At 48.8% G+C, this 24,348-nt stretch overlaps 1 protein-coding gene across 4 annotated transcripts in view; it reads left to right on the top strand.

The window, feature by feature from the left end:
• Positions 1-22,897, top strand: part of RXRG (retinoid X receptor gamma) — a 30,367-nt gene extending 7,470 nt beyond the window's left edge. For 2 of the 4 annotated variants that reach the window (XM_032118486.1, XM_032118484.1), the window contains exons 2-10: positions 11,323-11,582; positions 14,612-14,756; positions 15,411-15,590; positions 18,588-18,748; positions 19,477-19,606; positions 20,338-20,470; positions 21,201-21,292; positions 21,605-21,710; positions 22,463-22,897. In XM_032118486.1, coding sequence (XP_031974377.1) covers positions 11,451-11,582; positions 14,612-14,756; positions 15,411-15,590; positions 18,588-18,748; positions 19,477-19,606; positions 20,338-20,470; positions 21,201-21,292; positions 21,605-21,710; positions 22,463-22,610 — 1,227 coding nt within the window. In that variant the 5' untranslated portion in view covers positions 11,323-11,450 and the 3' untranslated portion in view covers positions 22,611-22,897. Of the gene's footprint in view, positions 1-1,602; positions 2,002-5,335; positions 5,402-11,322; positions 11,583-14,611; positions 14,757-15,410; positions 15,591-18,587; positions 18,749-19,476; positions 19,607-20,337; positions 20,471-21,200; positions 21,293-21,604; positions 21,711-22,462 lie in introns of those variants that run through there. The other 2 variants (XM_032118482.1, XM_032118485.1) reach the window with 2 other exon arrangements.
• The last annotated feature ends 1,451 nt before the right edge of the window (positions 22,898-24,348 follow it).

Here is a 24,348-nt window from a genome sequence, read left to right as displayed (position 1 = left end):
CCATTTGTTCTGCTGTGTGGAGATGCACTCCCAAATGTTAGGTTCCCATTCTCAGGTAAACTCTAAGTCCTGGAGCTGATCTGATATACCCGCTGCCCATTAAGAGCTGTGCATCCATGTCATGGTGTCCTCCTGATACTGCACATTACCAAGTCCTCACACATAGATGGAAGGGCAGAAATTGGAGGAAACAAAATTACCTTTTAAAAATAATTTAAAGGTAGTTAATATAAGGGTGAGGAAAGACCTTTTCCCTTGTTTAAACTCTAGCTAGGGATAAATGGATGTGGCAATGTCTGAGAGCAAAGGAAGAAACAGAGCTAACAAGGGTAACCTTTCCTTCTGCACATGCGATAGCTCAGGGCTGACTGCACCTCAGTCAGCATCTGCCTGAGCTGCTGCTGGGCGCTCTGAACAGCTCTGGGCTGGCATATTCCATGCCTTCCCCTTCCAGCATGCTTAGTGCCAAAGGGCAAAATGGGCCCTGGGGTGACCTGGAGGGATCCAAGTGCCAGAAGGCCCTTGTAGGATGCCAAACATCCTAATCTGCTCTTCCCTCTTTTTGTCTTGCTGCTTCCATGCCATGCTCCCCATGGTCCCCATGGTTCACAGTCTCCCTGGGAAGGCAAAGCCCCTTGCTAGCCCTGAGCCCCCTTTCTCTGCCATGTGGCCAATGGGTCTGCAACCCATCTTCTCCTCCAGCATACATGTAAGTGCAGACCTCAGTCTCCGGTCTCTGGCAAAATTCCTCCCTCCTCCATTCCTTTGAGGTGGCTTCATTTGAGGCTTCCCAGATCAGAAACCAGAAACAGTGGGCTGTGATGTTGCCTGTATCCTTGCCTCTGCCCAGAATTGCATGAGTTTGGCTGGGGCCTTGCCAGGCAGGGAACAGAGGCTGTTCCTGATTTGGAGTACCAGTCACTGGAGGAGGCAGTGCTGAGGACTTCGTGGGGCTCTGCCCCAGCCTGGCAACTGGCTGCTTGTTTCCGCTTATTTCTGCACATTTCCTGCAGAAGTTCATTGTCAGGATGGCTGGGCATTAGATTGAAGTTGTGGATGTACATCTGGGGCTGTCTGTAGCCTAATGCACTCTGCTGCCCTGGCTGTGAATTTCACTGACTGTATGCAGCATGGATTGAGCCCCCCCGGGCTCTGTCCTGTGTCCCACCTCTTCTCAATCCATACAGCTTTAGCAACTGGTTAATGACGTGATGTTTTTTGATGTGGTTTGTGTGTCTTTTGTACTCTTTTGGGTAGGGTTGGGGATGAGAGTTGAGCTTCCAGCTCTGCTAGCCCCAGGAAGATCCCGGTCCTCCTCAGCCTTGGCTGCATTTCCTACGGGTGACTGCAGTCCAGCACCACAGGGCCGTGACTTGATGTCGGGAGCACAGCTGAGGCACGATTTGGTGTGGGATGGGAGTGTGGATGTGGAACTCCTCTGGGCGAGGGCTGGTCCTTTGCCTGGCCAGAGAAGCCCTCCACATGGCCGGGGTCGGTGTAACTAATCCACCGCATCGAGTCTTCACTGGTGGAAAAGCAAAGCACCCCCCTCCTTCCCCACGATGCTCCTCCCCTAAACAACTTAACCTCTCCCCCTCCTCCCAATTTCTGATCTATCCCGGAGCCGTCGTGCACTGATTGGCGTCTTAGCTGGGCGATTATGCTCGCTGGCCGGTCCGCCGTGAATTCGCAGGGAGCCGAGCCAGCTGAGCACGGGAGCCGCCGCTGAGCGGCGGAGAACAAGGGCATGTCTCAGCCCGGCCGGCAGCTGCTGCCGGCGTGAAGCGAGGATGAGGCCGCGGGAGGAGGCAGCTGCCCTGGCACCCTCCGAGAGCCCCTGCTCCTGCAGAGCCATGTCCCGACCCCGGCGGGCTGCGCTGCGCTCCGGGCAGCTTTGAAGTTAGAGGAGGAAGTTGTGTTTAGAAAGGCAAGCGATGAACTGAAGATTAAACATGTATGGGAATTATCCTCACTTCATTAAGTTTCCTGCAGGCTTTGGCAGTAAGTATTTTACTTGCGTTTGCAATCTGTGCCTTCTGGGTTAGGTGGAGGAACTGATCCCGCAGTAGGACTCGGGGGCGGGGGTGTAAAAGGAATTTAAAAGCGTGTTTAACCTAGCTCGGATGTGGCTGTAACCTACAGTGCCCGTGTGCTTGTGAGTGAAGCTGTCCTGTGGTTTTATGTGCTGTGAACTTCTGCACAGCCAAACCAGGCTGCCTGAAATTTTGCAGGCTTGAGTCAAACCACTGCACTCTGCTTTGAAGTTTAGTATATCATTTGGGAGATGCATCTATGTGTCTGTGTGAGGTGGCTTGAATCTCTTCATTGAAAGAACAGGATCAAACCAAGTAAGCATCTTCCCAATTTAATTTTTCTTAAGTTGTTTGGGAAAAAATTACTTTTCAAACATAAAACACCCCCCGAGAAAATTTTAAGAGGGCTATTTCCTTGCCTTGTGGCTGTCTCCTGCCCTTGTGACACAGACACCACCATAATCGTGTGAAGTTGTGTCAGATTAGCCAAGTGAGGCTGCCCAGGGAGACGGCGGAGGGCTGGGGCTGTGATACCCCTGTGCACACCACCGTGAGCAAGCCGTGGCTGCAGAAACCACAGCTGCTCTAGGGAAATGGACTTTGCAATTACTCGCTCATTATTTTTATCTGAAGTTACTCCTCTTGCCCGGACATGGGGAATGTGCAAGGGGAATGGGTTGAGGAGCCTATGTAGGTTGGAGAACTTGGCTGCGAGGGGCTGGGAGCACCCACCTATTGACTGCTGACAAAAGTACTGGGGCTGTGCCAGGGAACTTAAAGTGCATGGATGTGCAAAGTCTTAGTATCTCTGGAAAACTCCTCAAGTTGTTCCCAGCCCTTCAAGGTGGGTAAATGGCTCTAGGATTCGCTCTGGAAGCCCTCAGGCTGCGTACATCAGCCTGTTATTTCTCTGCTGGAGGAGCAGTTCATGCAGACATCAAACTGCACATGGGATGTTCCCGCTATGTGTATGGGTTTCTTTTCCCCTCCCTCTTGCACCAGATGCTCACCTCTGGTAATTCTCCAACTCCAGAAAAGTCATTGGTATTGCATCAAGTCATCATCGAGTTTCACAAGCGCTCAACTTTCCAAAATACCTTTTTAGGCTGTTTCTGGAGAAAAGAGATGACTCCTTGGGAGAATCTATTGCTCACTGGTGTTTTTAAGGACCAAACAAAGACCAGCTGAACTCTCTCCCATTGCTGTAATAAGAGTGAAACAATGAAAGTGTTATTTGTATTTAATTTATTACTATTACAAATTTGCAATGAACCAAAAGAAAAGTGACATTCAAGCTGATCTTCATAGGAACCAGGCAGAGATCCCTGTAGGGACAACGGTCACAGCACTCAGCAGAGCCTTTGAGTGATTTCTAGGAGAGGAAATTGGTAATAGGAGCAGAGGGATTGCTGTTCCACCAATAAAGGCGAAGGGACTGTTCTCCAACGGTTCAGTATATTGGGAGTTTAACTTTCATTTAAAGTATTAAACTGGTGTTTTAACCTGCTTCTAACTTGGTATTAGAAACAGAGGTGTTTTCTGTATGTGAATGCCTGACAGAGATGCAAAAGCATCGGCCAGCTTTTGTTTGGGATGCTTTAAAACAGCTACTCTGTCCTGTCCTGTGCTCCCTGGATGCAGGTTACCACTCACACTCCACTCAAAGCCAGAGGGCTTCCATGTCCCTGAGGCAGCTTGGTGATGTGGCAGCTCCCCCTCCTTGGGTGGTTGGGTCTGCAGAGGGGTATTTCTGGCTGGTTGAGAAAGCGATAGCTGCCCTAGCCAGACAGCTTATGGCTGTGGGAGAAGGGAGTCAGGCTTTGGAGCAGGAGAGATCGTGGTGACCACAGAAGGGAGGGAGCTTCCACTGCCTTGGGTCCTCACCATGAAGCCCATGCAGACAGCCTGCATCTCCATCAGGCCCGCAGTGTGTACGTGGCTTTGCTGCTCCCCCATCTTTTGAAATAGCTGTGAAACTGTTCCTGGATGTGCATCGGGGGGAACATCGGCATGCAAGAGAAGTGTCCACAGTAAGCTGTCAGCTTGTAGCATTCATTGCACTGTGTTGCTGGAGGGCAAAGTTAAGGTGATGTGGCTGCTGCTGTTCAGTGTATCTAGATCTTATTGCATTCAGATTTCCTTTAGCTCTGAAATTCTGGGCTTCATTTGGAGCACAATGGCAAAAAAATACCAAATGTGCACTTGCTGCCTTTTTCTTTGCTTTCAGGTAACTGTTACATCTGCTTTACCTTAATTTTATCTTCATTCAGGTTAGAAATAAGGTACATGTTTACGATGGCGTGTATAACACTCACTTTGATCTTAAACATCTGAATAGCACCACCAAATTTGTCTGAGAAAGTACATACGCAACTTGGTCATAAGCACATGATTGTGAAAAGGACAATCAGACTCCAAGGTGTTACAGATGAGTTTGTAGAATAGCAGGGAAAATGTTCAGATGAGTCACCCTTAGACATCTAAAGCAGGAGATGTGTGCTAAGGCTGGGCTATAGGAGCAAAGAAAGGGCTCAAAAATGTGTTTTTATTCTCCAGAAGGATGCATTTCACCCAAAGCCCAGCTCCCAGAACAAGGAAAGATGCTGTGCTGGCTGTCCTCTCTCTTTGAGCACTCTCTGGCACAGTTGGTTGGGGACAAGAACTAACTTGGCTCCTCCACAAAGTCTCTTTTATTAGTACTCATGTAACTTGGCCTGCGGCCACACCACCTCCGGCTGCAATCTTGTCAGCTCTCCCAAGCAAAGTGGGGTTAGGCCAGGTTGTTTGGGGGATAGGGAGAGGAAAACGCAGACTGTGCCTGGAGTGGCTCTGCTGCCTACCTGGGTGGCTGGCTGGCACCTTTTTCACATGTGATGGTCCCAGGTTTTGTGACCTGCAGGATGCTTTTTTCCCTGGATATCATAGCTTGCTGTGTCCATTCCTATAACTGTGGATGTGAAGATGGAAAAGAGCCCTTGGACCCAGCAAAGGTGTGAGAAAATCCAGTGACTGTGCAACTCCTGCATCTAGGAAAATGCAATTTAAAATTTTTTTTTAATTTTTCTTTTAAAGCAGGAGACACTTGCCTTCAATTGCCTGGGGCAACCACAGATCCTGCAGTCAGTGGGATCCATTCTCCTGGGGACCTGTAGCCTCTCCATGAATTCAAAGACAGCTGTAGGAATTTGTGCATGTTTTTTCCTGGTGGCTGCTGGCCAAGTGGGAAATCTCATCAATCGATCATGAAAAACCCTTCAGGCCTCAAATTCTACAACTTTTTCTTTTTTTTTTTTTTTTTTGAGATGAGGAACTTTATCCAACTCTTATGTGTTACTGTGGTCACCAGGGGGATGTGATACCTTGTTAGGGTAAGTAAATTTGGCTTGCAGTTCATTTTTAATTACTTGATGCGTAGTTGCTAAAGGATGCCAGCTCAGCAGCAAATGCTATTTTGAGGTCTTGGCCTGATTTGACTGAAATTAGACAGTGGGTCAATAGCTTAGTATGTCCAAGGACATTTGGACACAGTACACAGCTTCTTGTGGCCAGGTTTTGGATGGCCCCTGTTTGCAAGGGAAGCAGAGGAGCATTACCAAAGAGGAGAGGGAACAGCTCTTCCCACCACCTGGAGAGCCAAGGGAAACCTTCTGCTGCCCTGTGTAGGTCCCTGTTGGAGAAGCCCCTGCTCACACATGTGCCAGTACACCTCCTGAAAGTTTTGCTCCTTGTTTTTAGTGGTCAGGGAAGGCGGCATTATTTATTGACTTGGAGTTGAGCAGGAGGATAGAAACACAGGGATTACTGGTCCTTAAAAGCAAGGCAAACCCACTAACCTTTCTGTAGGATATTAGCATGGCAATCTGTAGTGTCTGTGGGAATCTGCTTGGACAGTTAAAAATATCACCAGAAAGGGAACAGTTTTGTGGTTTATCTTCTGTGTATTAAACAAAAATGACTTCTGCAGTCATAGAAGCAAAACTTTGCTGGATTCCAGTTACCATGGGTACCCTGCTACATAACTGCAGCCAGTTTCAGGAGTGTTTCTCACAGGTATTTCCCCTTCAAGGTTGTCCCCAAGGACAAGCTGTTTTCCAGGCTGTACCTCCCACGCACATTCATGCTCCTCTCCTGAAATCAGCCCTTCTCTGTCTCTTCCCACTTCTCAGTGCTTTCTGATCTGCAGAGGATGAAGTATTTGCAAAGTCATGTGTCAGGCAAGGGAACTCACACCTTTAAATGTTTGTGCCAGTGAAATGAACCTTTTCTCTGAAGCCTCAGGAGCACAAGTGTGTTTTTCATTATTTGATGACTTCCAGCTTTTGATTCTCTCTGATATTAAAAAGGAAACTGTGAATGTTGAAAGTATCATCATCTGTAGGCTTGCCAGGGATCTTCAAGGATTGCTTTAGACCTTAGTTGATGTCAGACCCCAGTGTTGAACATGGGTATTTCTCTCAAGGCTTTGCTGAGTGTTAGAGCTGAAGGGGCATTAGCCAAAACAAATTTGCAACCTGTGGTGGTTAGACAGTGTGTGTAGTGCTTGGATGTTTCTGGTCTCTGCATTCTCATTCTTCTTTCTACTCAGATGTAAGTGCTGAAACTGATGTTTGCTGCCATTATTTGTGTAAAAATCAAGACAGTTTTATTGGTTGCAGCCTGGATGCTTCTCTTCTTACTGCCTTCACCAAGGTATTTGGGGTCACTTGTGCACTCTTGCAAAAGAGGAGTCTTTGTTTCCATGCTTTCCCCAGCTTTACCTGGGAAGTGCTTGGAGCACAGAGGTGCATCCAAGGTGCCTTTATCGAGCTCACATTGGTTCAGTTTAGCTGTGTTAGCCCAGACCTGGCTGTTTAGCCTTGGTGTGGTGGACCTGGAGCTCTTGTGCTCTGCAGGTGCATCTGTTGGATACCTACACATCTGCTGTGATGTAGATGGTGTTCTTCTACTGGTTTATGAGGCTATTCATGCAAGTTTCCTATCCCTGGACTAGGATTTTGCTAAAGTGAAGATGAAGCACAGTTGGAAGTCGAGTATCAAAGCTTCATGTCCTTGCTCAGCTTCAGTAGCCAGTGGGTGAATATAATGCTGTTGTTTATGTCCTCAAGGGCAGTATTTTCAAAATGCAGAGAACTGTTTCTTGGAGTCTTCCTTCATTATTTTTTCTAATGTCAGCAGAGATGTCTAAGCTGGCATTGGATATGATCCTTATTCTGAATGCTGAAGCAACAGGATGGATGCTGTGTCTGCGTGTGTACGCACTTCCAGCTGCTCCCTGCCACAAACAATGCTGTAATTTGCAGAGGCACTTTGAAACAATGAAGCACTCAGATGCAATTTCTTAAGCTTTGCTTCCTTCAAAGGCTGGAGTTTGTGTTTCTGTTCAAGGGAGTTGGTGGAGAATTGATGGGGGCACTGGGTTGTCTGGGAACTGCATGTTTGCAGTGGAGATACTGGAAAATCCACATAATCCTCCTGTCCTCTCTTTCCCTGCTCCTCCAGGGGAGAAATAAATGCAATATCGAGCTTCCCTGAACTTGGACGGGAAGCTACCTGTCCACGCATTAATGTGGAGAAGGGAAACGGGGAAGAAAGACAAACAGCCCCACTTGCGGATCAGCAATAACCAATGATGAATGTGGAGTGGGTGGCTCAAAGCAGCAGCAAGCCCTGGTGCTCGATGCAGGTCTCAGCTGGCCTTCCGCAGCCGGCGGGCAGGGCCGTGCAGCCGCAGAGGCCTGGCTCCCGAGCGGGGCTGCCCTGGGCTCGGGCCCCGCCGCGCTGGCCGCCTCCCCGGCCGCGCTGTCAGCTCGCGTTACCCGGTGGACGCACGGCAGGCCCGCCCGGCCTGGGTAAATGCCACCTGTGCCGAGTGCCGCTGCGCAGGCGGGGGCGGCCGGCCGTGGCTGGCGTGCGGGACTGAGTCCTGTCTCCCCAGCCCACCCTGCTCTGTCCCAGAGCTGCTTCCCTGCTACAGAGCGGCTGCTCGCTGGCCCTGCTCCGCTGCCATTTGTCTGTCCCCCAAATGATGGGAGAGAGTACCTCGAGTAAAGCCATTCCATCCCGGTGAGCCCAAGACCTTTCTGGGTTCTGCTGGGAGTTGTGGGACACAGACCACCAGTATTTTCTTGGAAGTCATTTAATTTGATTATTTTCTTTCAAAACTTGAAGTCTTGGCTGTTTGCACAGTCCAAACCTCCCTGACTTCTTTGAACTGAAACAAGTTTGAGCATACTCAGCTGAGCAAATAATTAATCCCAGTGTCAAGGAAGCTTTGGCATGGCTCTTCCTGCACACCTTTCAGCCATGAAAATTGTTCTTCTCACAAGCTGATGGTCTGCTGACAGTCATTTCTTATATCCCTCTCAGAGCACTCCAGCCTGAAAATGAGAATCTGAGAGGAGGATTTTCCCCAGGTGCAGGAGAATGCATTTCCTCTCCCCTGGGGACTGGCTTAGCAGACTTACCCCAGAAAGGGACTGGAAGTCAAAGTTTTTTGTTGTTTGTGGGCTTTTTTGTCATTGCTGTTGTGCTTTTCTAAATGGGGACTTTATTACAATTTGTAACAGATGGATAAAGTTGTTGTTTGGTAACTGGAAGGTTTACACTGCTGGATTTGACCAAGGGGCTTGTCAGAGCCTTGGCAGGACACTGTGGCCAGGCGCTGTAGAAACAAGCATGTTAACTCCGGTTTGTATCATCAGGCCCTGGCAAAGCCTGACTTTACACCTCTGTGCTCTCCAGTAGGTATTTTCATTTATCCATCCATTCACCTCCATCAGCAAACACTCCTTCATGCATTCATGCTTCCTCTTTGGTATCTCATTGCTGGTGTAACAGAGGTACAAGCCCTCTAGGTTTCCTGGCTTTGACCTTTGATCCCATCCTAGGGTCTAGGGGGTTCCCCTGGGCACAGCCCTGAAACATTTGCCCCTTGGCAGGGATATGAGCACACTGTGGGGCTTGCCCTGGCCAGCAGCCTCCTTGGGTGAAAGCCTTGCTCTGGGCCCTTACGAAACTTGGAGCCTCTCTAATGGAGAAACTTAGCAGTGACAGTGTTTCTATAAGGTCTGGCATAAAAGCAAACAGTTAAATAACTCTCCTGGGTGTATTTTCTTATTGGTTTAAATCTTCTGCATGATACTTTCAAAATATGCCCTTTTCTATGTTAATGGAAAAGGATGAAGAATCATTCTTCTGCTCAGCTGTCCTGGTGTGATAGATCTCTGCCCAATATCCCCTGCAATGACTTATTTTCCAAGCTAAGGAATCCTCAAAGGCAGTGTTGTTTACCTGGTTGCTTAAAGAGGCGTAAAAGCAAATTCTTTCTAGGTCTGTGCTATGCATGCTGGGGAGGACTGTGTGTTATGGTACCACAGGTGATGAAAAATGCATTTGCTTTTCTCTGAAGCCAGTAATGGCTCAAGTCAGGATGGTCCTTTTAAGCCCCAAGGTGCCTGTGTGAGCTGAACGCTTGCTTAGGTAAGGGGGGGTCCAGGCAAACAGCACATCTCTTCTGCCCAATGCTAAAGGCACTCTGTCTCTGGGATGAAGGACTTTAGTGCTTGGAAGCCATTCCAAGGTAGGGATTTTGCTGTCTGCTAACAGAAAACAGGCTGTATGTCTCCATGATGGTGGCAGGGGGATGTGGGGTGGCTCTGTGGCAGCAGGCGGGAGCCCTGGCCCTGCCTCCAGACCACCTCGCTGCCTCTGAGGCTTCTGCTGTTGTCATTGAGCCGACTTCCTCTTGCTGCACATCACTTTCCCACTGGGAGAATTGATCCAAAAAGCCAAAGCAAGAATTGACAAAGACCTTTTCTCCCCCTCCCTCTGCAGAATTAAGTCTGAAGTGGGTTGATAACGGCAGATCGAGTCCTCCTTGACTCTGACAAATGTCTTTAATGTTATTCAGCAAGCTGACCTTTTCCCGTCTTTATTGTGCATCTTCCCTTTGAATCAGATTTGATTGTTACTTCAGGTAGAATAGCAAAGACTGTCACGTAAATAACTTTGCAATAATGTTAAAAGGAGGAAAAAACACAAACAAACAAAACACCAAAGCACTGCCTTACTTGCAAATGCAATGGGAGAATGTATCCTCTGTGCCAGCCATGAAAAACCAACTGTGTGACCTTCCCACACAACATCTTTGCCTTGCTACTCCAGGGAATGATCTCCTGTGTTGAAAAACCAACAGAGAAATAATGGTTCACAGAAATGTTAATGACAGCTAATGCTAACTATGGCTGGTAAATTCTAAGGGAGGGAGAAAAGGTCATGTAAATCCTTAAAATGCATCTAAATACATGACCCATTGGGACTAGTGGGCATTTGATGCCTAGACACCCTCTGAATATTTGAGACTGGTCTTACAGAAGACAGTATTTAGGCCTTGGTTGAGCTGTTCAGCCTCAGAGTCTGCCCTGAAGTGGCAATGATCAAGGTTATATTGTTTTTCTACACCACCTCTTCCTCAGCAGGGTTCAGGGGCAGACTGATCTCATGGGGCTACTGTGAGGCTCAACTTGGCGATGTGCACTGCAGCTCTCTAGTGTGGAGAGAGGGAACCCTCTGTCTTTGTAGCTGTGAGACTGGGCACATCTGTGTGGCCAAAGTCTGTGCTCTGATTTGTACAAATCAGGAAAAATAAAGGACAAATTATTTTGTGACTGCCTTGTCCTGAAACTTGCATTGCTAGTGTGTCATGGGCAGTTCCTGTGTTGCTCCAGCTCCTATGGAAGATGCTGGCATTCAGCTTTGAGAATGAACATATGAAATGGCACAGAGGAGACACACGTGGGTGGGAAGGGGGAAAACTAAGCCATGGGAGCACAAGGCTAGAGCCATCTCAAGGAGCAAAGGTGCTTCATAAGACATGGGGAACATTCAGAGTTTCCAGGCTGGTTGGTGGGGATTTTGTGATTTGAGAAGTGTGCTGTCTCTAGAGCTGTCTTGGACAAAAGAAATGGGACTTCAGGGAAGAGTTCAGAGAAAACCAGCCTGATGCAGGCAGGCAGTGGTGCCTTCTTCCAAGTCTGCTGAGGCACCGAAGCAGAGAAGGAATATTTTGTTATTAAACATTATCTTCACAGTAAGTTTTGCTGCTGTATATAACTCAGTTTCCTGTACTATAACCAACATTTTGTTCTTTTCCCTTTATAGCATGAGGCCTGTTTGTTGGTTGGTTTTGGGGCTTGGTTGGCATCTGAGCTGACACAACTGAGGCTGGGCAGCTGATCGCTGTGCACTCAGCCATACTCATGGTGTACTTCATCTCTGCTTCTCTCTGCAGATTCCCCTGTGCACACCAGCTCCACGTCCGTGAGCCTGTCCTCAGGCCTTTCCACGGGGAATCCAGTGGAGGGGTCCCACAGCTACCTCGAGGCCCCGACGAATGCCTCGCGGGCGCTGCCGTCACCCATGAACACTATCGGCTCCCCAGTGAACGCCCTGGGCTCGCCCTACAGGGTCATTGCCTCCTCCCTCAGCTCACACCCCGTCGCTCTCTCCTCAGCCCCGGGCATGAATTTCATGACACATACCAGTCCACAGGTGGGGATGTGCACACTTTCTTTGCTACAATTCAGTGTTCAGGATGGTAAAGTTCCAAAACTTGAGAGAGAGTTGGCTGGTGGGGAGTTTGGTCAGTCAAGGAGTTCAGCTGTAAAGAACATTTTCTAGCATGTGTACCTGCATAAATCACCCTTGCATAGACACAGAGACCACACCAGTATCTGTTTCAAAATACCCTACATGATAAGGGAAGAGAGCTAATTTCCAGGTTTGTTCTCACTGTGGGTGCAGTCCAGCTCCCCTCCACTGCATCTATTGCAGTGTGTAATTACTGTACATGGAAACAGACAGGATAGCCAGGGGCTGCAGCACGTGAAACATTGCCCTTCTTCCTGCAAAAGACTATCTGCTTCGTTTCATTATTTGGAAAGGAGATGGACTTTCTAGGGGGAGACAAATGTTAATGCTAAATGCCAGCCACCTACTGTGTTGCATATAAACTTGGCCTGCAGCAAAACGAAGCACTCCCATCCTTACTGCCTGTGCTCACGTGGGTGCTGAGGTTTCCCTTCCAGACAGGGGAGACCCAGGTGTTAGGGCTGGTGCTTTCCCAAAGCCATGGATGGGCTGGGAGCATCCCAGGGTGGCTCTGTGGGACAGAGACATGCTGCTCCAAAAGCCTGGCACTACCTCCTGCACGGGTTGTAGCAGTGTGGAATTTTGACAGAGAGCTGAAATGTTCTGGGAGTCCATATCTAAGTGAAAATTCTGCCTCTTATGAGCAAGATTTTGTGTTTTGTTAGTGGGACCTGAAGGTAGGAAGTGCTCAGAAGCCTCATGGTTCCTGTTGAAGAAGCAGCAAGGAGATGGTCCCTGAGCCCTCTCTGCCCCATACCTTGCTGCTACTCCTTGGAATGCCTGGAGCTCTTCTTAGCACCTGGAAGGCTGGGAGAGGATGATATAGGGAGGCCCCTGAAGAGCTCTGAAAGAGGATAAGGTTTGACTTACCTTTCCCCAGTATTCTCAACTCCTTTGTGGGCCCTAGCTGTCAGCAGTGGGAATGCTGGAGGATCGATCCCTCTTCTCCTTGCACCAGCTAACTGTTCCCCATGGATCTAACAGTATTTGTGCCCATGACATCAAGGACAGGATGGCTGGACAGGAACTTGCAGCAGTATTGGCTGGTTGGAAGCCTTTCCTTTGCGGTTGGGGATGCTCTGGGAAGTGGTTTTCCCAGTCTGGGCACTGTGCCAAGTTCCCAGATCTGAGGAGAGGGTTCCATTTGTGTTGCCTCTAATGCAAGGAGACAGCTGGACCCTGGGGATTCAGCAGAGAGGCAGCTAATGGATTTGGGTTCAAGCAGTTGTCCCAGATATCATACATGATTGCACTTAACCTGCAGGAGTCAAGCTCTGAGGACACTGATGGCTAGAACTGCCCTGGGTGTCCCCCTCCCATATACCTTCTCTCCATTTTATTGTTTCAAAGTGCAGACAGGGAGAAAGAAAAGGTGGTACCTGAGTTCTGAGTAACATTTTAAACCATAAAAAGTTCCTCCTGGCTCAGCATTTTGCCAAGATGATGGACACTTGCACGGAGGAAGGGGTTTATTTCTCCTTTCCTTGGCCTGGATTTTGAAGCATAAGGATTTACAGTTGCCAGTGCCTGGTTTGAGTCTCTGCCAGGGAGATCAAACCTCTGTTCCTCTGGGCAATTTTTCCCAATACACTTATATTTTCTAGTGGAGCAAAACAACCTGGCTCCTGATTTTTGATGGGTAGTTTTTATTTTCCATGTTATTAGACCTTTGAAGCTTTGAAAATGAAAGGACAGTGGTGAGGGAAGATGAGAACAGGCCTCACCTTTTTATTTTTCTAATGACAGGTCCAAAAGTTCCAATGGGGTGACCTCTTGTCCTTTACTGAAATTTACTGTGGAAATTATCATACTTTTTTGTGGGAAACAGGCAGTTTCTTGGAGCAAATGGACAGCTTGCAGGAATGTGCATGAAATCTACTTTTTAAATGTTATGGAGATTGGAATGAAAGCTCTAGCTGGGTCTTCATCCAAACCCTTGTTTTCTATCCCTGCTTCTGCCTTCTTGCTGGGAAGAATTTGAGCTGGTAAATTGGCATGACTGTTCCAGGCAAACTCAGTGATGAAACAACCATCCCCAGCCCTCAACCCATGACAGTAGGGAAGGTGATCTGATGGTGGGTTAGGAGAGACACTGCTCTGCCCAGACAGCTTTTGACAAGATGTGCTCAATGGCCCTTAATCCTCCCTGCCCTGCCAACGTGGCTCCAAAGCAAACAGCAATAAAACGAAGCCCTGGGCAACATCAGGCTTTGGTCTCTAATCGATGTGGGTTTGTAACCTTTAACTTCAGCAGCCACGAGCAGCTCCTGGGGATCTCGGCTGGGGGCTCTGCATCGTTTGCCTGCATCTCGCAGCTGCTGATTTTTAGATGCTCAGCCCGATCCCTCTTTTTTTCAATCTGGTAACCCCAAATCTGCCACCTGTGGTGGTGCTTGGGAACCTAAGTCCCAGAGAGTGACCAAATGGCCACATTTTCATGTGTGTATGAAGATTTGCATATGACAAGCTAACCCACCTAATTTGACTTATTTTTTAAATGCTCTTACAGCTTCCCTAGCCATGCAGCAGTTCAGGTTCAATTGCAACAGATCATCTGGCTGCAAAGCTCTTCTTTACTAAGCTGTTAGTGCTTGAGGCTGCCAGCAGCCAGCGATCAGCATCCTCTAATGAAGCAGGCAGGATCCCACCAGCTTCATCGCTTGGAGGCTGTAACTGAGCAGCTGAGGTTGCTGCCTGCCCTTTTCCAGCTCTGGCTTTGGTTACAACATCAGGCCATATCTGCTTTAGTGCCTGCTTAAACCGCTCCAGCTGGATTCACCAGAGGATGTCTGTATGCCCGTGACAGCCCCATGGACTTGCTGGGGATAAGCTTGTGGGAGCAGCACAGGAAAGGTCAGCTCCATTTGGGGATGGTGTCATTGAGATACGAGTCTCCCCTCTAACCTGTCTTGTGGCTTCTGCTTCTGCAGCTCAATGTCCTGAACAATGTCAGCAGCTCGGAGGATGTCAAGCCCTTGCCGGGTCTCCCGGGGATCGGGAGCATGAATTATCCATCTACAAGTCCAGGTTCCCTAGCCAAACACATCTGTGCCATCTGTGGGGACAGGTCCTCAGGTAGGAGGTTTTCTTTCTTGAGGAAGCCTTTGTGCAATGAGAACTCCCCTGGTGCCCTGAAGCAAGGCTTGTGCAGCACTGAGCATTGTGGGGGCTCGCTGGGGCCATACTGCCATTGCAGGATTCATGGCTGGATCTGGCCGTCTGTATTGCAGATTAGTTGCACTGTGCCCAAAAGCGAGCAAACCTAAACCCTATGCTCTTCTCCCTTGTGTGTATAATCTCATTTTACCTTTTGTCCCTGTTTACCAAAGGTAAATCTATCAAAATCTCTGTTTTCGTTTACCTCTGCTTTGTGTTAGCTGGGTTCTGGCTGTGTCTGGGTTTTCTCTCATACCTCAGTGTGCCTTACAGACCCCCTCCTAATCAGTGCACCCCATTTGCTGCCTGCGGCTGTTCTGCACTTGCACTGCAGCTAAGATGCTCCACATCATTCCACTGGGATGCAGTCCCTCCTAATCACAGGAAAACAGTGGTCCTATAGTTTGATTGCTGCTGGTCACTATTACCTGCTAAGACCCCCTGAAGCCAGTTCAGCCCTGCTAAGATGATTCCCTGCAGCCAGGTTTTTTACCTTTGGATTTGGTGTGAGCTCCTCCACACTGGAAGGAAGGGCAAATACCTGCTTGCCCATTGATTCCCTTGCCTCCCCAGGGAAGCACTATGGGGTGTACAGCTGTGAGGGCTGCAAAGGCTTCTTCAAGAGGACAATCCGGAAGGATCTGATCTACACCTGCCGGGATAACAAGGATTGCCTCATAGACAAGCGCCAGCGCAACCGCTGCCAGTACTGCCGCTATCAGAAGTGCCTCGCCATGGGGATGAAGAGGGAAGGTAGGACTGGGCTTATGGAAGGAATGGAATTGAAGAAATTTTTCTTCGTTCATTAGGATAAATCAGGTTCTTGGTGACCCTCCAAGGCTGGTGCATTCCAAAAACCTACACTGACAGCTTCAGTACATTTTGGACCTTGTTACGTAAAGGAAATGAGAATCATAGTTTAGGTTGGAAAAGACTTTTAAGATCAAGCCCAACAGTTAGCCCAGTGATGCAGATTCCACCTCTAAACCCTGTCCCTAAGTGCCACATCTACCTGTCCTTTAAATACCTCCAGGGGTGGTGACTCAGCCACTTCCCTGAGCAGCCTGTTCCAATGTTTGACAACCCCTTCTGTGACAAATTTTTTCCTAATAAGGAGAGAGACTAATAAGGGAAGAGGCTGATGGGGAAGCTATTACAATGTTTTTTTCTTCTCACCTAAACACACACACTGGTGAGTATTGAACCTATTAACTGATTTTGACCCAACCTTGCCTCTAGTTAGTGACCCTTAATGGCTTGGACCCCTTGGACCCCTGAAAACCTCTGCTGCAGACAGCACCCAGCAGTGAGGGGTCCTGCAGCCTTCTTGTCTCCTGTGTGAAGAGCAGCTTCCTTTTTTTGTTTTTGATTTACTGACTTCATTTTTCACCACCTAATTCTTGTACTGGAAGATAAGGGTGAATGATTTATTTCTATCTCTTATTTTATAGTTCTCTGTCATTTCCACTCTTAGCCTCATCTTTGGAGATGAGCTCACATCCTGCAAGGGTTTTGTGCTCTGGGAGAGAGCAGTATGGAAGTAATTCACGGAGCCTTTTCCATATTCCACACACCCATTGCAACTCCCAAAGAACCGTGTTTCTGGCCCAAACCACCTAAAGGATTTAGTGTGGAGCAAGGATCAAACCCATGGCAATTGGACTTAAAGGGGTTTTGCACTGACTTGAGGGAAGCCTCCAAAAGCTGCTGAGGGTCCTGCAGCCCTGTCTCTCTCCCACCCAGCTCTGGAGATTGTGAAGATCTTTGTAAAAGCCACCAAGTCTCTGCTGCAGGGAAGGGCAAGCCCAACAGCTTGGCTGTTTATCTGTCCACCCCTGTCCCATGCAGCTGGTTCTCCCTCCTTGATGGAGGAAGGACTGCTGAGCTGGATTGTCTCCCAGATTATACTAACAGATGTAAGGTCAGGAAGTGACAACCAGCACAGCATTTAAGCTCATTTTTTCTGAGATAAAGTAACTGAGCTGCCTTCAGGGTTGAATGCTAGCAGACAGTGTAGCTGTCCCTTTTGGAGGCCACGCCGTTCCCCTGTGGAACATGCAAACTGCTCCCTGTGCCAGAGCTCAGACTGTGCAGGGCAGAGCCTGGGGAAGCAGCTGTAACACTGGGCACGAGCTAAACCTCATCCTATTCCCTGTAGCATCATCAAAGCTGTGCTGCCTCAATCTCTTAGGGCAGCAGAGGACTGCAAAATGCCATGCTGGAATCAAAAACTTAATCCCAGGCATAGCTCTCCCTTACAACCAGGTGCAAAGTGGTTCAGATGACCAGGGTGTTAACACAGCTTCCCTTTGCAGAGAGTGAAAATTTAAACCCCAGGATCCTGGTGGATCCTGTGGGAGTTTGGCTGCAGCAATCACAGGGGGTTTCTGGGAGCTCCAGAAACTGGATTGCAGCTTGAGTTCAGGAGCTGAGTGATGGGACTGGTATTTCCTTGCCATGTACTTTCTTCCACTAAGATTTTGGTGACTTCAGAAACACTTACATGGCTTTTCCTGTCCATTACTCTAAAGAGCACAAATGTTCTCGCCAGCTGGCTGGCATACGCTTGTGTCCTGTGCTGCCCTTCCTCACAAGCACCAGCCAGGAAACCCCACTGATACATCTCCTTGGGTGCTGCCAGTTGCCCAGCAGCTGGGCAGTGCTGGGAAGCACATTCTCCCAGCTGGGAGAAACACAGGGAAGCACTGAGCATTGCAAAATGGTTATGAGTCTTAGTGCTGAGGAGCCTCCCCTGATTTGGCCCTCCACTTAAAACACCCTAAAATTAGCCAGGGGCTAATTAGCAAGGCTAATGCAAGGCACTTTGGGCTCCTACTCACACAGGGGAGTGATGCTAGAGGGGATTAGTTTTTGGACATTTCTCCCCAGCAATGAACCAAACAAATATAATGCCTGCTGGTAATTTCTTTTTTTAAACAGGATTGTCGTATTTCCCTTTGGGACTCCTCCAAAAAAAAGTGCACCCAGGACTTCTATTGCACACAAGGGTTGGCATACAAGATACATGTCCTACACCGACCTGTCTTACACAGAGCAGCCCTGGGGGTTAATAACTGAGCTTTGGAGAGAATTTCATGATTCTGTGCCTTCCGTCAGTAGCTGTGTTGGAAAACATACAGAGAAGGGAGAACGGAGTGAAGGTGTTGGGGCACTGATGTGCTAGGAACTTTCTAGTGGGGAGGATTAGGAAGAGAGGTGGTAGAGGGAGAGGTGACGCCAGGACTGGGCCAGACTGGGTAAGATTTTGCTCAGGAATGAGATAAGCAGCATGTGTGAATCCAGCTTGGGGTTTGGGACTGTCTAGCCCTGCTGTTGGATGATCTGACTGCTGTGGGATTGTTGAAAGCACACTGGAACTGTTGGAAGCATGCTGAGAGCACAACAAACCTGTATGTGAGTGCTGGATCCCTCCTGCCTCCTCCAGCACCTAGTGACAGCCGAGTCCAGGCTGCCACCTGGAGGTATCAACTCCTCTTCCCTCTGTTCTGGAGTTTCATACTTTGGAAATCACAATTTTTTGTCAACTTTGAAGGCTACTGGTCTGCAGCAACCTCAGAGTTCTTGGTATGGGAGCAGCCATTTTAATGGGTGTACATCTGAAATACCCATTTATTTTCTGTTCTCCCCCTGCTGAGGGGGTTTCTCATCCCTTGTCCCAGAGGCAAGGGGACCCACTGTGAGCAGGTGACTGTTGCTGTGGACATAGAGAGCTGTGTTTCTGTCCCACAGCTGTGCAGGAAGAGAGGCAGAGGAGCAGGGAGCGCAGTGAGAACGAGGCCGAGTCCACAAGCAGTGGCAGCGAGGATATGCCCGTGGAGAGGATCCTGGAAGCTGAGCTGGCAGTCGAACCCAAAACGGAGGCGTACAGTGATGTGAGCACAGAGAGCTCGGTAAGAGCCACTGACACCACCTGCAGCCAGTAATGAGAGGCTTTGAGCTGGGATTTGAACAGACAAATGCCATGTGAACAACGGGCATTTTATAAGGGGATTTTGCTTCGCACCACCTAAAACTCACCAATAGTTTTTCTTTTGTAGCTCCTCTGAATGACAACTAGAAAACAGCCTATACATTATTTTCCAAGCATTTTTTCCAAGTCTCCTTTAGTTTCAATGAGTAGATAGGGAAATAGATGCTGGAGAGTCTGAGCCCTGTGCTAGGTTCCACATGCGCATAGCCCTGGACACTTCTTGTCTGCCCCTGTGACCAAGACTGGGGTGGAGCTGAACGCAGCAGGTTTACTGCTGTGGTTTTACTGGTTTGGATAAAACTGCTGCTCATGCCCGTTCAGGGGCTGCTTCCTGGCTTTCAGATGTGCCCTGGGGAGCAGGACTGCAGCCGACCACCAGGGACTTGCTTTGCAAAGGACAGCAAGCAAACAGAAAAGTCTAGCAACCAGCTGACTTGGCTGGCTGTAGAGGGGATAGTGGTAGCAAATATCTGCTCTTCCCAACAGCACACAGCTGAGATTATTGGCAGTTTGAGCATTGTACTTGTGGCATTGAGTATTATTAACTTGATACCGTGTGCAATGCAGATTGTGATTATCAAAGTTTTTTCATTGACAAATTCCGCTCTTTTCCTCTGCTCTTTTCTTTTGGATATTGCTCCTAATTAGACAAATGACCCTGTCACAAACATCTGCCATGCAGCTGACAAGCAGCTCTTCACACTCGTCGAGTGGGCCAAGCGCATCCCCCACTTCTCTGACCTGACGCTGGAAGACCAAGTCATTCTCCTCCGGGCAGGTAGCATCCCCCACCTGTGGCTGTTCCTGGTGCCCCTGTCCCTTCTCTGGGCTGTGTGCCATGCCAGCCAGGCTGGATGGTGAATGTGCAATCCTGAGCCAATCCATTCCTGCTGTTGCAGGGTGGGAGACTCGTTCTGAGACATGATGAGAGGTTGGCAGAGGTTGTGGATGGGGCAGCAGAATATGTTGTTTGTCCCCCTCTTCATGCAGACAGGGAGGGCCGGGGGAGAGTTAATAAATGTATCTGGTTGATGCAGATCCTTCTACACGTGGGGCACATTAGCGTGCAAAATGATGTAAAGGGATTGTAGTTGCTAGGAATATGTTTTTAAGGAAGAAACCCCAGATATTTTCCCCTTTTTAAAAAAAAAAATTTTTTTTTTCCCTTTGAGCCAATTTCTGCTCCTTGCTTGCTGCTGGTCAGGGTCATAGAATCATAGAATATTCTGAGTTGGAAGGAACCTCCAAGCATCATCATCGAAGTCCAATTCCTGTCCCTTCCCAGAACAACCCCAAGAATCCCACCGTGTGCCTGAGAGCATTTTCCAGATACTTCCAAGGGATAGACCACACCTTGCAGTGTTGCCAAGGGGTGCAGTTGGTACCTGAGGTACCAACTCTCCTGTGAGCTTAGTCTAAAGCCATCAGGGAGAAATCAGTTCTCCTGCTCCATGTGGGACTGATTTTTGGCTGAACTGCCTCATGTGTCCTGCACTCCTCTGCTTGCAGGCTGGAATGAGCTGCTCATTGCCTCTTTCTCCCATCGCTCCGTGTCAGTCCAGGACGGGATCCTGCTGGCCACAGGCCTGCACGTGCACCGCAGCAGTGCCCACAGTGCTGGTGTGGGCTCCATCTTTGACAGGTACGTGGCCTGTTGCTGTCATCCCCCAGCAGTGGTGGCCAGGCTGGCTCTGCCTTCCCCTCTGAATGGGAAACATGTCCTTAAGGGCAACTAGAGCAAACCCTTTGTGATTTGGGGCAGAAGTAGCTCAGAATGAGCAGGGGATGTTTGACTGACTTAAAAAACAAGAATGGGATAAAAGCACAGTGGAAAGGGATTTGCAGCTGCAGAAGCAGATCTTTGGTTGGGTGTGCAGGGGGAGGAATGCTCCTTTCTCAAGAGTTTGCTGTAGCTGTATCTAGGCCTAATATTGATCACCAAGAGCTTTAGATGGCAGCGCCTTAAACCCCAACTTGCTTGTGTAACAACTGCACACATATTGTGCCTGCCATGCCTGCTCCCTTCCTGGCAGGACACTGCCTCACCAATCTTTACACAACGGGCACGTGTAAGGACAGTGCCCATGTTTTGCACTACACAGTAAAAAGTCGAGAAAACCCATGTGGTTTTCCTCAAGTGAGTGTAAATTGTGAGTGCTGCATGCTGAGCAAAGTGAGAACAGGAGCAAATTTAATACTCAGGTCCCTGGATGCTGGTGTTGCACATGTAAAACAGTGGTGTGGGGCATGGCTGTGCCTCAAAGATGCCTCTTCCTGCAGAGAAGAATTGCGGGTATTCCCAGTGCCTGTCCGAGATGCTTTTCAGTGGAACAACTGGTCTCTGTCTGCTCACCCATGTCCCCCACACGCAGGGTTTTGACAGAGCTGGTGTCCAAAATGAAAGACATGCAGATGGATAAGTCGGAGCTGGGGTGCCTGCGAGCCATTGTCCTGTTTAACCCAGGTAAGTCTGAGGCTGGGGACAGTTCCAGGTGACAGGTAATCCCTCTGGGCCACAGCAGGTCACTGTGAGCATCAGGGCTGCAGACAGATTTCATGCTTTGGGTTGGAAGGGACCCTGAGGATCATCTCATTCCAAGCCCCCTCCAACGGGCAGGGACACCTTCTAGTAGACCAGTATTTGTCCCAGCCCCTGGATACATGATTAAAGAGAGCGTGAGTCCTCTCCTGCCCATGCACACAGTCACTCTGCTGGCAGTGGAAGGACCCCCTCTGCAGAGATTTCTTTCCCACCTGTATTTTTGCCCTTGACCAGATGCCAAGGGTTTGTCCAGCCCCTCAGAAGTGGAATCACTGAGGGAGAAGGTCTATGCCACACTGGAAGCCTACACGAAGCAGAAGTACCCCGAGCAGCCAGGGCGGTGAGTATCCCCAGCAAGGCAGCACCATACCTACCCTGGAAAGAGGAGACTGGGATGGGCTGGGCTGGGCTGTCCGTGCTGGCTCTGCCTGAGCCACAGTGCCCAAATCCGGAGCCTTTAGGAGGCTGGCGAGATGGAATTTTCTTGCTTTCCAATCCAATCCTACCCTCTGCTGGCCGAGCTCTCAAAGCGCCGGTAGCTGCGTCGGTCCCCACTGCCGCCAGCCAAGAGATGCGCCCGCAGCATCTTCTACTATTTTTGGCTCTCGCTGTCACCGCAGACGCTGCGAGCGGTCTGTGGGCAGGGGGAACAGGGAACAGGCTGTCGGCTGCACCCACTTCCAGCTGTGCCTCCAAACGGGAGGTAGTGACTGGCAGCTGAGGGGCTGCACACCCTCTCAGAGCCTGGGGACTTTTGAAGACAGATTTAAATGACACCATGGAGATGTAAGTCTTGTAAGATGTTAAGATGTTCAGATCTTGGAGGGAGAATATGGATGTATCTTCTTTTTTTTTAATTTTTCCTTTTTTTATTATTTCTTTGAAGTTTTAAAAAAGCCAAATTCTGTTTTAGAAAGATATATATTCCCTCCACACGAGGCAACAAATGTTTATCTTGAAAGCTTGAGGGAATCTAAGTCTGAGAATGCCCCAAAGCATTTTTTGGGAGAATTTGGGCTGGTGCAGGCTTGGAAAGAAGTGGGAGAGGGCAGCCAGTGCCTCCCTCATGCCTCTGAATCTGGTCTCTCCCAGGTTTGCCAAACTCCTCCTGCGTCTGCCGGCACTGCGGTCCATCGGGCTGAAGTGCCTGGAGCACCTCTTCTTCTTCAAGCTGATTGGAGACACGCCCATCGACACCTTTCTCATGGAGATGCTGGAGACACCCCTGCAGGTCACTTGAGGGTCTGGCCCCTGTCTGGCCAGCCCCTGTCCCCCTGTGCCCCTGCACAGCCACCTGCCCCTCTGCTCTGAGCCTGTGAGAGCTCCAGAGATGTCCTTTGCCCTCCGCTCCTCCTCGGTGGGATTGTTGTGGTTTTGTACAGCTGTAAATCACCCCCTCTAACCCTCCCTGGCTTGTCTGGGGGGGTCACAGATATCCTACCCAGCTAACCATCCCCCTGCCCCCTGTACAGATAATTGCTTTAAATTATTTTTTCATTCTCAATAAAAGTCAACAAAACAAAATAATATGAGTGAGGCACTGATTGGAGCTGGCAGAGCAGCGTCCTCTTTTGCTGCAGTCACAGGTCCAGCTTGGGATGGGGCTGAGGGTCGATGGGGCTGAGGTCCCTCCTGAGACCCTTGGGCAGCCCAAATCAGGGCAGGAATGTCACCTGGGACATCACTGCTTGTGCTGATGTACATGGTCCTGAGAGGACATGTATTGCTTCTTCTTGTTCCTGCTAAGGAAAGACCTAGCGAAACTTGCTGCTTTGAATCAAAACATTTCATTCCACCATCTTAAAAAGAAACTCTAGGACTCTTTGAATTCTTTGAAGTTTTTGAAGTAATATTAAAAGTAAGTTTTTAATGTGTGTGTGTGGGGGGGGGGGTGGTTGTTTGGTTTTGGTTGTTTGGGTAGTTTGGTTTTTTGTTGGTATTTTTTTTTTCCCTGAGCTAGTCCAGCCACTGAGGAAAGAACCAAAGTGTTTCATTTTGGTCCAGGAGGAGTATTTTGGGGTGACCCAGACCTTGTGTGTTCATCGATAACTTCCATTTTTCTGAAGCTTCATGGGTCCTATTCTTTTTTTTTTTCCCTCCATATTTTTGCTCTGGAAACAGGTTAACAAACCCCAAATTTATAATCTCACACTTCCATGAGAGAAACTTGCAGGGAAGGAAAGAACAAGACACTCTAACAAACCATCCTCAAAGGCCTGCCTGGTCTTTCCCCTGCTCCAATGGCACCACTGGAGCTTTCCATTGCAACTGAGCTAACCAGAGTCAAACGAGTTAAAGACATTAATTTGTTCAATATGCGGCGCTTATCCTGGTGGGAAAATGTCCTCCCAGGAACCCAGTGAAACTGTCTGTATTATTATTCATAAAACAGGTGTAGTGTTAAGTGATCTGCCCCTTCTGACCCTCTCAGCAGACAGTGGGGTGAGATGCAGCCGCGCTTCGTCTGTCCGCGTGACAGATTGCAACGCTGCCGGCTCGGGGAAGTTCGAGGGAGAGGAGGACTGACAACAGGAAAAGAAGAAAGATAAAAATGAAACATTTTGTTAAAGCTCCCACATGGGGACATGATTCATTTTCCAGTATTTCACTGTGAGAAGGAAAAAGTGAATTTAAAAGAGTGGAGAAAAAGAGGGAAAACTGCAACCTTATGAAAACACTTTAATTTTTTCTTTGCCTCCTAAGAAAAATCCATGGAGAATTTCAAAAGAGGTGAAAAGCACTGACCAAGAAGCTATTTTTAATTGAAAAGGTAATTTTCCATTAAAAGAGAAGTGTTTAAATACAGAAAATACACAACCTGCTCATTGTAAAACTGTTGCTGGAATTTGAGATGCTGCATGCAGGCTGTGCTGGGATGGTACCACACCACGCTGCTGGTTAGATGGAGCAAGAGGTCACCTCCAGCCTGGGCTGCTCAGGCTTCCCCTCTAAGAGACGTAAACTTCTAAGAACAGAGC

This window comes from Corvus moneduloides, chromosome 9, assembly GCF_009650955.1.
Source record: "Corvus moneduloides isolate bCorMon1 chromosome 9, bCorMon1.pri, whole genome shotgun sequence".
In the NCBI taxonomy this organism is placed as follows: domain Eukaryota; kingdom Metazoa; phylum Chordata; class Aves; order Passeriformes; family Corvidae; genus Corvus; species Corvus moneduloides.
The sequence above is the reverse complement of the archived record's forward strand: the minus strand, read 5'-3'. Positions and strand labels throughout refer to the sequence as shown.